This window comes from Coenobita brevimanus, chromosome 92 (assembly GCF_032717465.1).
Source record: "Coenobita brevimanus isolate Jiangsu-jjx chromosome 92, ASM3271746v2, whole genome shotgun sequence".
Taxonomy (NCBI): Eukaryota; Metazoa; Arthropoda; class Malacostraca; order Decapoda; family Coenobitidae; genus Coenobita; species Coenobita brevimanus.
In genome coordinates this window covers 16,707,244-16,720,947 of record NC_137045.1, presented here as the reverse complement: position 1 = coordinate 16,720,947, position 13,704 = coordinate 16,707,244, and the positions used below count along the sequence as shown (strand labels likewise).

General features: G+C 43.6%; 1 protein-coding gene across 6 annotated transcripts in view; it reads right to left on the bottom strand.

The window, feature by feature from the left end:
* Window positions 1-13,704, bottom strand: part of LOC145412234 (osmotic avoidance abnormal protein 3-like) — a 73,651-nt gene that overhangs the window by 22,070 nt on the left and 37,877 nt on the right. For 4 of the 6 annotated variants that reach the window (XM_080282168.1, XM_080282173.1, XM_080282169.1 and 1 more), the window contains exons 6-12: window positions 11,224-11,454; window positions 10,732-10,871; window positions 9,734-9,959; window positions 2,577-2,770; window positions 2,173-2,341; window positions 1,231-1,354; window positions 1,055-1,099 (exon numbers count right to left, since the gene is read on the bottom strand). In XM_080282168.1, the coding sequence (XP_080138294.1) occupies window positions 1,055-1,099; window positions 1,231-1,354; window positions 2,173-2,341; window positions 2,577-2,770; window positions 9,734-9,959; window positions 10,732-10,871; window positions 11,224-11,454 (1,129 nt within the window). The remainder of the gene's footprint in view (window positions 1-1,054; window positions 1,100-1,230; window positions 1,355-2,172; window positions 2,342-2,576; window positions 2,771-9,733; window positions 9,960-10,731; window positions 10,872-11,223; window positions 11,455-13,704) is intronic. The other 2 variants (XM_080282170.1, XM_080282171.1) reach the window with 2 other exon arrangements.

The following is a 13,704-nucleotide window of genomic DNA, read 5'->3' as shown; positions in this document are numbered from 1 at the left end:
AAAGTGGAACGTTATAGTAAATACAGATGAAGCTGGATATGTTGTAATTATGGATACGTGGATAGTAGATGCAACGGTGACTCAAGTTTAGATTTAGAAGTACTATACGGTACCCATTTTACTTTAACTTGCCCTAAAACTTCCATCTTTCCATCTTCAGGGCCAAGTTTGACATTAGATGTGTGTGTGATGCTAGTCGTGAAGGAGTGCTATGGAAAAGGAATACGGCCATAGCACTGACTTTTACTGCCACTGAACTTCGTTAAATAAGCTGCAAATGGACGAAAACCTGGATCAAGTTAGAGCAAAAAACAGTGTGGGTGGAGTTATAAGTGGGGAGCTATAGGAAAAAGATATAAAGTTTAGATTTACAAAGAGGTAAAACTGGAGATGTACACTAAAATAGAAACAAAACTGTCGATAAAGGAATAGTTTGTAGAGTAGTTGGAGCTCAAAGTGGTGAGGTATATTAAAAAAAACGAGATGAAGAACCCGGTTTAAACTTTGTTGTAAGAGAAGGAACTAAAAATAAAACGTTATATAAAAGAACACTGATGCTAGATACGTTGTGATTAAAGGATGTGTGAATAGGAGCGAGGGTGAGTGAAGACTGTGGTGGCGGTGATAGTGAGTGTGAATGGAAGAGAGAAAGGGGAGTTGAATGGATTGAGGGTGCCAGAAGGTAAGCACAGAATTGGTTGAATGTCCCTAGGGAATAGAGTGATGAAGTGGGAGTGCAGAAATCACCTGACTTACAAATATCGAAACGCGTGTCTTTAAGTAAACAAAAGTAGCCAGAGGTAATACTTGTTGATAAAAGCAAGTAAGTTCTGGACCTCTTTAAAAAAATCGATATTCTAACTTCTAGGCACTGAACTTATTAGCAAGCTGAAAATTCTCAAGATCATAATTTTTAATGTTGGTCTAAACTGTATATATTAATTATGAAGGCAAATTTTGAGACTTTCGTTGGTCATACATAAATACATCCATATTATGTATTTTTAGAACATCTTGATTATCTTAAAATTTTATTACACGAAAAAATTCTTACCTTTTTAACGCCTCTTTCTGCATGGAGTTCATCATATCGGAAGATCTGGAAAGAAATGTAGCGAAAATTTAATGGATTTTGAAATGACACTGCTCTCTCTCTCTCTCTCTCTCTCTCTCTCTCACACACACACACACACACACACACACACACACACACACACACACAGCACCTACCCATTAACAAGGGGTCCAGCCGTGGGAGTGGTGTTGGTCCTATTATCACTTGCTGGTCCCTCAGCCAAGAACGGCCTAGCGGTACCAGGGGGCGCTTGTTCCGTGCCCGGTTCTTGTACCATACCTGGGGATGTATTTACCAGGATATTAACACACTCAGGCTCCTGTGGCTTACTTTTGGCTAAATAAATAAATCAGGCGTTAGTATTATTATTGTCTCGAGCATGAGGGGTAAAAGGCAACAATATTAACACTCAGCCTCCCATGACTAACGGTACCATGAAACCTTAGTACTGTGTCTAGCTCTCCCATTTTTTTTTTTTTTTTTTAAGCATGATACTTAGCAGATCGGCAGTATAAATAAATATGGAACACTGGAGCAGTTTAGTATTATCAGATTTTTTGTTTTTAATTTTTCACAAACCCCTTGAATCCGTTGACGTAATTTTCTTCTGTATTCGTGACATCTCAGTTTGTGCACAACCTTGAGCAAAAGTTCGCTGACATTTCCCTGACGACTGAGGCAGTGAATGGTGTTGTATGATGTAATTTTATATGATAGCAATATGAACCACACAACAAAAGACTGAGAACGAAAGATACTCTCATTTGGGGAGGAATGAGAGGTATGAAAGGCAGGACACAATTTGGTAGAGGACTGTCGGCCTTTGCTCATGGCTGAAAGTTGGCCACACATGAACGTGGGACAGTGTTTGTGTAAAATAGAGGTCTAGCTACAATTTCCGACGTTCATGATTCACAGTTACTTGGGCCATTCCAGGTAATATTTGGCACCTCCGTTCATTCATGCCACTGCCACTAACAAATGTATGATTATGTCAGGGATGCCATGCCTACCAAATCTTAAACCTCTGCCACACGTTGATGCTGTCCCAGGTTCTTATGCTGCGAAATGTACTTAATCTGTATCTACTAGCGTACCTGGAGTCTTTATTCTCTGCATCGGTCTCGGCGAGTGCATTTCCTCGTCCACCTCGAAGTCGTCCTCGTACAAGTCGTCAGCGGGCTCTACATGGAAGGTGCTCTGGGTTGCCTGTTGTTGCTGCTGCTGCTGCTGTTGCTGTAGGAGTTGCTGTTGCTGCTGTTCCTGCTGGGGAGTTGATGCTTCGGTTATTGGGTGTTGTGGAAAATATTAGCTGTGGGTTTAAAAAATCGATCCCATTTTTTGCATACAGACTAGCATTAACACCTCCTCCACACACACACACACACACACACACACACACACACACACACACACACACACACACACACACACACACACACACACATACACAACACACACACAAACTCTCTCTCTCTCTCTCTCTCTCTCTCTCACCTACCTCCTTTAACTTGATCTCATTGATTTGTTCCTCGTACTCCTTCCTCAGCTCATCCATCTTGGCCTGCAGCAGCGCATTGTTCTGCTGTTCTGCCATCATGCTCTCCTTCATCTGCAGCATCTGCTGTTGGTACTCCTGCCTCACCTTCTCCCTCTCCTCTTGCAGCACAGATTCGTCAGGAGCCACCGATACGACTGGGGAAAATGGGGCGGAGATGTGAGGGGATGTGGGGAAGGAGTGTAGAGAAGAGGCAGAGGGTACAGAAGGGTTTGGGAAAGGTGGAGAAAATGGAAAGGCGCTGTCAGACTGGAAATTGGATAGGAAGAGAAAGGGATAGCATGGGAAGAAGGGACGGGGTAGGAAGAGGATGAGGTAGGAAGGGGATATAAGGTCTGTTTAGAGAAAGTTGGACTAGAAGTGAGAGAGTAAGATGGAATCTGTGAGAGTGGATATGAGGAAGGAGGAAAAGAGGTAGACTTAGGGGAATAGGGCAGCGGTATATGGTGTGTGTGTGTGTGTGTGTGTGTGTGTGTGTGTGTGTGTGTGTGTGTGTGTGTGTGTGTGTGTGTGTGTGTGTGTGTGTGTGGATGTGGGTATTTCGGAGTGGGGATTACTCATGAAGATCTATATACAACCATGGGTGAAACTGAAAGCCAAAAATCAGGCAGAGTAGATAGGAAAGAAAGAAAATTTGAAAGACACACCAAATCGAAACCTGTAATGTGTTGTGCAATAGAGATAAGCTTTTGAAATCGAATACAGTGAATGTAACCCGTAATTTGCGTATATAACAAAGATATTTACAGCTGTGGTATCTTACAATTTAATATCTGATCTATATATATTTTGGAGGGATAATTTTTAGATATATAAAGTAGGTTGTGTATGAGTACTTGTTCTGATAGATTATATGGGGTTGATTTTAATAATGGGTATACATTTGTGTGCATTTTTGTATTTGCGAGTATGTTTGCGGAAATGTGATGTATAAGTGTATGTGTGTGATTGTGTGTATTTGTGACTGTGTAGGGGCATGTGTACAATTGTGTGTAGATAGGAATGTATGAGTGAGCGGACGGGTACATGTTTGCTTATATAATTGTTTGTGTATGTGTATGTTCATGTGTATGAATGAATGTTTTTTTTTTTATGCAGGAGGAAGAAATTGTTAACTCATTGCTCATTAACAATTCAAACGTCAACATCCGGCTGTCATCTAGAAAGCAGACCTTGAAAACTATGTGGAAGGTCTTCTTAGAATGACTTAGTATTGACTGCAGTGGTGTGGCATGCTGAGGTGTGTGTGTGTGTGTGTGTGTGTGTGTGTGTGTGTGTGTGTGTGTGTGTGTGTGTGTGTGTGTGTGTGTGTGTGTGTGTGTGTGTGTGTGTGTGTGTGTGTGTGTGTGTGTGTGTGTGTGTGTGTGTGTGTGTGTGTGTGTGTGTGTGTGTGTGTGTGTGTGTGTGTGCTTGTTTGCTTATTTGTGTGTTTGTTAAGTTGAGGAGGGTCAAGGAAAGGAACGCAAAGATTTTATTTACATCAACTTAAAAAACAAAATACTCACATACAATAAGGAAGTATAAAAAGGCAAAGTATGCATATCCTCCTCCTTAAATCAGACACACCGAAAAAACTGTATGGAAAGATCTGTTTACATCTACTTAACCCTTTACAGCACAGGACCTTCCCTCAGCTTAATATATCAATGTAGGTCACGGGCTTCTAAAAGGTCAAGGATTTCTAGGGAGCGATTTATTGGCAGCGTTCCAATAATAATCCCTGGTTTTCTAGTCTTGTTGATTTTTACTTTATATATTCTTTTTCACTGGCCTGGGGTGTTATATTAAATCTTTGTGGAGATTAACTATGTATCTTTGTATTTTAATCAGTCAGGGAAAGTATATTAGGTTCGTATTGACATTAATATATTTTTTCACTAACGAGGGAAATGTGTACTTAATATATCGTTTTCTTCATGGAGGGGAAACTATGATAAAGCTGATTAAGTCCTTCAGTCAGAGGCGTCTCATGCAAGTTAAATAAATGGACTTTTGGCATAGAATAAAAAATGTAATCGTATTGGTGAGTTTAATTATGATGTCTGATAATACTTTCCTGTGTCAAAAGTAGTAAATATATATATAAAAAAAAAAGTACATTCACACTTCTACATCATCTACAGGGATAACTATTTAAGACATGATAGTAATTCGTATACTATTAATTTCTTCCCACGTCACCTTGAGGAAGAGTTTTGTTTTAGGGGTCCACTACTGCGTTGCCATGACGACACGACATTCAGGCACGGCAGAGAGAGAGAGAGAGAGAGAGAGAGAGAGAGAGAGAGAGAGAGAGAGAATATTTAGCTTAGTTAAAAGTACATAATCAGTTACACAGATAGATACATAGAGAGAGAGAGAGAGAGATGGTGTGGGAGGTTTGTTCTCTCTAGAACGTGCATCTAAGTTTATCTTAGACTTAGTTTTGCTTAGTCTTAATGATATCATGCAACTGAAAAACCAAGAGAGCAAACACCTCCAAGAAAATACTACTAATAACGTTTTGAAAAGATCGAAAATACACATACGTATGAAAAAAATACTAATAACTTTCTAAAATATGGAGAATGCAGGTTCGCATGAAGGAATGTTCTTTATGGAATAATAAATGACGTAACACTACCAAGAATATGGAGCTAAAAAATACACTACAACCGAACATAACGCTAAGAATGCGGTCACAGTCTCTAACATTCCCTGGGAGCTGGTCTAGTATGGACAGAGAACTCAAACACTGTACAGGAAGAGATAGGAGAAGAGACGACTGTACTCTCGTGGGTTAAAGATGCCTCCTAGCGCCTCATCCTAGAGATACAGGTATATTTTGTATATTTCACCTTAACCCCTTACCGTCCGAATTTGCAGCACATGCGACTTTGAAAGCGTAGCACTTGGCATAACATCATAATGGGTTCTAAGTTCTGACTTTAGTGTTCCTCCTTAAAGATCCTTTTGGGGAAACTGGATAGTAAAGGGAAAATATACAGTGCAAGTCTGTCATTAAATATCAGTATAGTTTTCATAATCAGCATACACGAGAATACTAACGTGCCATATACAGAAGTAAACAGGTAAGGAAGATGTGCTAGAGGCCTCCTTTGACAACGAGAGTACAACTCAAAGTAGGTAGAAAAAGTAGTAAATAAGACTCCCTTGAAACATACCCCCTCCGCCCCTTTGGGGAGAGCAAACGTGGGGTGGGATGTTAGGGAGGGAATCAGTAGCGTTAGGGGGGTTAACGGGGAGGGGGCATGCTCTATGGGGTTGGGGGAAGGTGGAGGGGAGCGGCCGCAAGCAGAATCAGTACACGTAAGACAGACCAACCTGCGTCCCCCCTGCGCTGCGACACCGATCCATTCTCTGAGGGGTGAATCAGATCGTCAGCTTCCACACCAGTGATGGACATATGAGGGTTCACTCCGTCCATACCTCACCTATCCCATCACCTACAGTACTCCCCTACCCCTCCTTCCCTGACACAATGATCGCAATCTCTTCTGGTTTTCATGTGTGCAAACCTCATCATGTGAACTGTTATTAGCCTACCGACCTCATAAACAGTATGTTGATTATACCACTCAATCTAGTGAAACTTCAGCAACTGACACTGAAGTCACTGATCCGTGGCCGAGTACAGTCCTCAGTGTCGGTTGCTGCCTACTAAGAAGGCAGGAGAAGGGATAAAAGATTTTTGATGCCCATTGTTCTTCATCAGTGCCGTGTGAGTGACAATGTAACAACATCTGAGGGCAAGTTTTTCATGGGTACTGTTCACTGATGCATTATCTTTATTTTTTTGTGATTTTCTTAGAGATATGCATAATGACACTTAAAGGAAGACATTGCGATCTGCCTCTTCAACTTTTTTTTGTCTCTCTTGTATTTACCGAAGTGAACCCTCATACAATCATACATCATCTGGGCAGTCTTACTCTAGGGTTAACAAAATTTGTCCTGATTTTTTCGCCAATTCTGGAATATGTTTGGTAGTTTTTAAGTTTATGATAAGCTACTTGTTAAATAATCCAGTTTATACGTGCAATTGGAATGGGTAAATTACATGGATGTATTTTCGTGTGACCGAGATGCATTGATAAAAATAAATATATTTTTAGGTTACAACTTTCTAATTATTTATACGGTACGGGATGAAATGGAAAATTCCGATGTCCTGAGCAATTGAACTGAGGTGAGGCCCTTTTTTTTGCTGGACACTCTGACGATAGTTCTACCTTTTCTTTCTGGGTTGTGTTGAAAGGAGTCAAAGAGGCGTATGAGAGGGGTGGGTGGGCAGAGGAAACGGAAAGCGAGGAAAGGGGAGGGGAGATGGGTGGAATGGAAGGGTGGGAAGGTGAGGGGAGAAGGGACGTAAATGATGGAAGACGGGAGGGGGCAGGGCGGTGAAAAAAAAATGTGTGACAAAGGGGATAAAAGAGTAGACAAGAATTCAGAGCAGAAGAAAAAGAGCAGAGAAAGAATGAACTGGGAAGAATGGGGAGAATAGGAGGGTGGGTGAGGAAGGAGGGAGGGACTGAAAGGCGGAAGAGGGCAGGGAAACGGAAAGGGGGGATGGAGGGGGGAGGGAAGAATTGGTCGAAGCGGATGAAAGATGGGTGGGGTGATACTGGAAGGGAGGAGGAGGAGGGAAAGAGAAGTGGAGAGGAACGGGGGAATCTCTGGCGTATGTGATAGAACGAATGAGGTGGGATTTGATCTGGTTAGTTCACCCTCACGCAAGTCACGACCTCACCTACCTCTCACACGCTGTTTTCTCTCTCTCTCTCTCAGTACATTACCACTCCATATCAAGGACCTCTCAACGTAGGGTCGTAAGATCACCATAAAAAAAGAAAGTTGTCACAATAATTCTTTAGCATCTCCCCCCCCCCTCTCTCTCTCTCTCATCTCCAAGCCCATCTACCCTCCATTTCTCTCCTTTCCCCACCTCTTCTTCCCTCACAATATTTTCTTTCTTTCTCTTCCCTTCCCCTCCCACTTCCTCTTCATTTCCCTTTTCCCTTCCTTCACTCCCCTCTTCTAATCCCCGTCCACTCCCATCTTTCATTTCCCCAACTCTTACATCTCTCTCCCCACTCTTTCCTCTCTCCCTCTCACCTTTCATTCAATTTCCCTCTCCTCTTCTCTCCCCCATTTCATTCCCTCTCCCATTTCCTTTATCCGCCTTTTCCATTCCCCTTTCCCCTCTTCTCTCTTCGTCTACCCCTCGCACTCCTCTTCCATTCTCTCTCTCTCCCTCCTCCCCTCTCTTCCCCTACCCCTCGCGCTCCCCTTCCATACCCTATCCCCTCTTCTTCCCCCCTCCTCCCATCCCCCTCTCTTAAGCACACACCATAAACATTTGCTCGTAAAATGGAGTTGTTATTACAGGAATGGTTAGGGCCAGAATCTGGGTCTTCATCATCTCCCCCCCCTCCTCTCTCTCTCTCTCTCTCTCTCTCTCACACACACACACACACACACACACACACACACGTCATTCATCCCATCCTCCCCTTACGTGACACAGTGGCCTCAGAGTAAACGCCAATATGTCAAAGATTGGACCGCTGACCTGGTTACCTATTATTATTATTAATTATTATTATTATTATTATTATTATATTATTATTATTATTATTATTATTATTATTATTATTATTATTATACTGTTAAGGTATGTCTCGGTAATTGCGTTTTTTTCTTTTCATTATTATTGTTTTATTCTACTTCCTTTTTAGCCCCGCAGATTTCCTCTCCTCAAAAAAGAGAGAGAGAAAAAAAAAACACCATCCCGTATGTGTTTCCATCATTCTCGTCAGTTCTTGGCATTACTGGGTCTTCCGTTTACTCTTTCTGAACTCTGAGTGTATCTCTTTCCCGTTACGGCGGGCATGCAGGACCCGTCTATCTACACACTCTCACCTCTTTTCTGTCCAGGTGTCTAATGCAAGAGCTAACCGGTATTCTCAATCCTCAAACGCCCACCCTTTTCAACTCCCATTGAACCACTTCCCATTCAAGTCTCCTGCGGCCTCATTTTCTCCTGCGTCTTCAGTATCTTAATCTCCTCCAGCTTTTCCCTTACCACAATGTCTTTCCCTTAGTTCCCCGTCAACCTCCTGAAACCCACGTCAGTCCTCATCAGCCTCCCTTAAGATCCCATTAAATTCTGCGATACCCCATCAGTTTTCCCCTCACCATCAATTTCCCCGTCATCACCATGGACCAGGCATCATAAGTTTTTTTCAGCATTTCCAGAATTCAGATTTCCTCTCGGGACTCTCAGTCTCTACCCTCCATCAGCTATGAACCCCCTAAGTCTCATGAAATCCAGTAACATCTTCATCAATGCTCCCCATCAACTCACTGGTCTCTGTTTTTCCTTTCTCTCCAACATCACTTCGGCCTCCCAATCTCCTCCTGATACTTCCTCTTGAGCCACCCTGTTCAACCCACAATCAACTCTAACGTCAACCACTCAGCATCTTCTGTTTTTCCAGTTTTTTATTTTTTTGGTGGGTTATCTCCTCAGCCTGCCATTTTTCACGTCCCCTTGTCAACGCCTGCTATTCAGTCCCTCTGTTAAGCAACCAGCAAGTCCTCCATCAATACCCCCATCGACTCACTGGTCTCCTGTGGTCCCTGTCTCTCCAGCATTTCCTTCGGCTTCCTAATCTCCTCTCGTACTCCCACAACATAGTGTATTTCCCTCAGTCCTCTGTCATTTCCCCCTATTCAACCCCTTTATCCTACTAACCCACCATCAACCCCTTGAAAATCTTCAAGCCACTATCAACCCCACTAACCCCGTATCTTTTATTTCGCCATCATCTTCAGTAACTAGTTAATGTTTGTCTGGTATCCCTTCAACCTCCCGTCAATACTCCTGTTCATCCTCTCGTCAATCCACTCAATACAACCCAACATTAACCCTTCAAAAAGCTTAAACCCTCCTGTCAGCCTCACCAACCCTGCCTCCTTTTTTTCCATCAATATCTCCTTCAACTTCTAATTTTTTTTTTATACCTTTTCAACCCTTTGTTAGCCCCCCACCCACCAACACATCCTGCTCAACCTCTCCATCAACTCCGTCAACTCACTGGTCTCCTGGGGTCCCTGTTTCTCCAGCATCTCCTTCAGCTTCCTAATCTCCTCCTGGTACTCCCTCAACATGGCGTCTTTCGGGTCCTCATTAATCTTGGGCTTGTTCTTGATGTTCTTGGCCCTGTTGGCGTATCTTAAGGTGCTCAGGGTCTCGTCATAGTTGTTGTCGGCTGGGCTTAAACACGCTACCATCAAAGTCTTCGTGTTTCCGCCTAAAGAATCCTGGAATGGGAGAACAGAATGACGAGAATCTTAGGTTATCGAAGAATACTGGAATGTGAGAGTAGAATGATGAGAGTCAATGTCATCAAATAAAGAATACTGGAATGGGAGAGAATAGAATGATAAGTCTGTCTGTTATCACCTTAAGAATCTTGGAATGGGAGGGAATAGTATGATGAGAGTATTTATGCTGCCGCCTAAAGAATCTTGGAATGAGGGTTACAATGAGTCAATATGCGTTTGGCCCATTCTGCCCTTTTTCCAGATTCGGGGTTCCTTATGCACTTACTGTACTGCTGGGAGAAGTCCTGAACCTTCGAAGAATTATGGCATCATAGAAAGTGCTGATTTTATTCTAAAAAGTGGCCCTTCTAGCTAAACCATTTTGACCTAACCAAACTAAGCAATCATATATAATGTACCTTTTCTTGGAGATTGGATATACAAAAACGCCTTCTTCATTAATACATTTATCAAACCACATTAACCGGCAGAATAAAAGAAGGACTTATTTTCTCTCTCTCTGCCTCTTCTCCCTCCTCCTGCTCCACTCCGGGTCCTCACCTATAATAATCTGATTAGCCTGGAGCCCCCTTCACCCTCTCTATTCCGTCTCCCCCATTCTTAGCACACATTTTCTTTCCCTTCATCCTGTTCCCTGTTCTCGCTTCCTGTGTTTCCTTTCTCTTTCTTCCCCTCTCCCCTCATACTTCTCCTAGTCCACTTCCCATCTCCTCCCTTCCCTCTTACCTATCCCTTCCAGTCCCTTTACCTGTAATAATCTAGTGAGTTTGGAGTCTCTGTACGGTATGTGCTTGCTCTTGCCGTCCACTAGGGCTGAGATTACGTTTCCCAGGGCGCTCAGAGACAGGTTGATCTTGGTCGCCTCTTTTAGTCTGTCCCCCGTCGCACCTGGGAAAAGGGTGACAAAATTATAAGCATACTCGTTGACCGCGTACCTGCGTCAAGCTGGCATAATCGTCAGCTGGCATTATTGGGTGAACAGCAGTCGAGAGGGTCTGCTGTCTGCTTTATTCATGCGTGATTAAATTAGGAACAAGTCAGCCTAATCATCAAATCACTTCGCGTAAGGCATGTTTAAATTCACTTTCATTTTCTCACAGTTGGATTATTGTTCCATTTAAGTTACTTTAGGTTGATTTATCCATCTATTCATCAACCTGTCCATCCACCTATTTACCCATCCACCTATCCATCTACCCATCTATCCACCTACCCACCCGTCTGCTTAAAATTAACTCACCCGTCTTGGCCTGTCGCTCGGAGCCAGCCAAGTCGACCAGATTCAGCTTCCCGCTCCTTATGGCGTCTGATTCCCCCGCGGTGTCCAGCATCTCCAGGGTGATGGTGAAGATGGAGTGGGATCTAGAGGAGTCCGCGTTCATGAGGGTGGCGCCTGTGGACCGGTTCTTCCACCCTCGGTCCATCAGCTCCTCGCATTCACCCGTGTTGTGGACTGGGTGTTGGGACAGACCTGGAAATGAAAGCGGAGGTTAGAATGATGGAGGTGGAAAGACAGAAGATAGATGGATAGGTATACAGGCTGACAGAGATAGGTGGATAGACTGATACTCGTAGATAGGTAGATGGATAGATAGACAGATAGAAGGACAGAAAGAAAGATAAACATAAATAGGCAGGGAGATAGATACAGATGCAGATAGATGGATGGATAGGTGGATATAGACAGACTCTTTCTCTCTCTCTCTCTCTCTCTCTCTCTCTCTCTCTCTCTCTCTCTCTCTCTCTCTCTCTCTCATTCAGGAAATGGATGAAGTTCTTTCACGTCCACATCTCCACGTCTCCTCTTCCTCCTCCTCTTACTTACATTACGAAAACCATGACCGATATAGAACTTAACATTTTCTGACCTACATCCCAAAGTTCAGACCAGCGAGAGAGAGAAAGGTGAGAGATGCATTATTTGCAGGGAGTGAGGGAGTGGATGGTAGGGAGTAGAGAGGGAGTGAGGGAGATAGTGAAGGATAGTGAAGGAGTGGGGAGTAGTAAGTGAGGGATGTAATATTCAGGTGGGGATGCGGGTGAGAGAGTGGGGGTAGGGTGTGAGCTGGGGGAATCTGAAGATGAGAATGGGTTAGAGAGGAAGGATGAGAGTGAGGAGAGAAATGAGATGGGTGTGTTTCTGTGTGAGTGCGAGTTGAAGATGAGATGGTGGGTGAGGGGTGGGGGGCGACAGGGCTGTGGAAGAGTACAAAGGAAAGCAAACAGCTCCAGGCGTAGTTGTCCTTTCGAGGGATTTTATTATAGAGAAGACTGTGACTACAAAATCTAAAACTATGAGACGAAAGTAGGGATAGCAAGGAAAGAGGGAAGAATGAGGGCTTTCGTGAGACTGGATAGAAAGAGGTGAGGGCGTGGGTGTGGATGGTGCGGGTGAGGGTGGATTGAAGGGTAGGTAGGAAGGAAGGGATGGTTGATTTCTGGCAGAGAGTGCGTGGGTGAGGGTGCAGGTGGAGGATAGGTGAAGATGGGAGGGGAGGTGGTTAGGTAAAGGTGAGCGATGCATTGTTTAGATCTGGTGCAGCCAAGGTTAAGGGAAAGGGAGTGGGTGTAGGTAAGGGAGGTTAGGGTGTGAAACTGGTTGTGAGTGTGGGTGTGGTTGTGGGAGAGGGTGTGTGTGTGGGAGAGAGTGTGGGTGTGGGAGAGGATGTGGGTGTGAGAGAGGATGTGGATGTGGGAGAGGGTGAGGGTGTGGATGAGAGTGTGGCTGTGGGTGTAGGTGAGGGTGAGAGTGAGGCTGCGGGTGTGGCTGTGGGTGTGGGTGAGGGTGTGGGTGTGGGTGTAGGTCGTGGCTAAGAATGTATTAGTTTTAAGCCACAATTTCGTGATAAATTTTTTGTTTTCGGACCTCCTAGATGCTCGTGAGAATGGACACGTGACCGGTACCCTCCTGAATGCTGCTCCTGTTGACCGGAGGATCGTGTGAGTGGAACCATGAAATCAGCTGAGTTATGTAAAGAGAATAATAAGTCAATTTGGCTGTTCATGTCGGTGTTGTTAGCGTATACAGTAGTTGATTATACGTCATATAAAAGAAAATCTGTAATAACTCGGCAGTTTGTTCACCATCACACTCATGATAATTGGGTTCTTATTACCCTATAACGTGACATAATTACAGAACTCGTCCTAAAAGAATTATTACTAGGAAATACTAACAAGTGTCGTATTTACTTTATACTAATTCACAGAGATTCACAGACTTTGCACGACTCTCTAGACACATCACTAACTTGGGCGTAACTGAATTATGTTTTCATTTTAGGTCAAAGTAAGTATTCAGTTCAAACAGCATCTCCAGTATAGCACTTTCCCAGGTCACTGCTGGCTGTCGGTTGTGCGAAAAACGACCTCTACCCTCCACCTGACAAAGTCAGAGGAGGGTGTTGTTATCACTGCCATCAGTAGGTGTCTGTCCGTAGAGCTGGGTGGCATGGTGGCTGGCCGTGCGAAGATGTTACGTTTCTGGGCCAGAACTCAGAAAATATTCACTACTGAATCATGAAATTTCACACAGTTATGTGTCTTCTAGTGAAATGGTGCCTTTTGATAGGCAGAATGCCGTTTCTTGAGTAGCTTTTTTGAAAATAATGAAAACTTGAAAAAAAAAAAAATCCAGAGATTCCAAAGCGACCTGCGCAAGGAATCTGAAGGGCGCAGGTTATGTGTCGTCAAGATGTTGTTCTCTATGCCAACTTAAAAA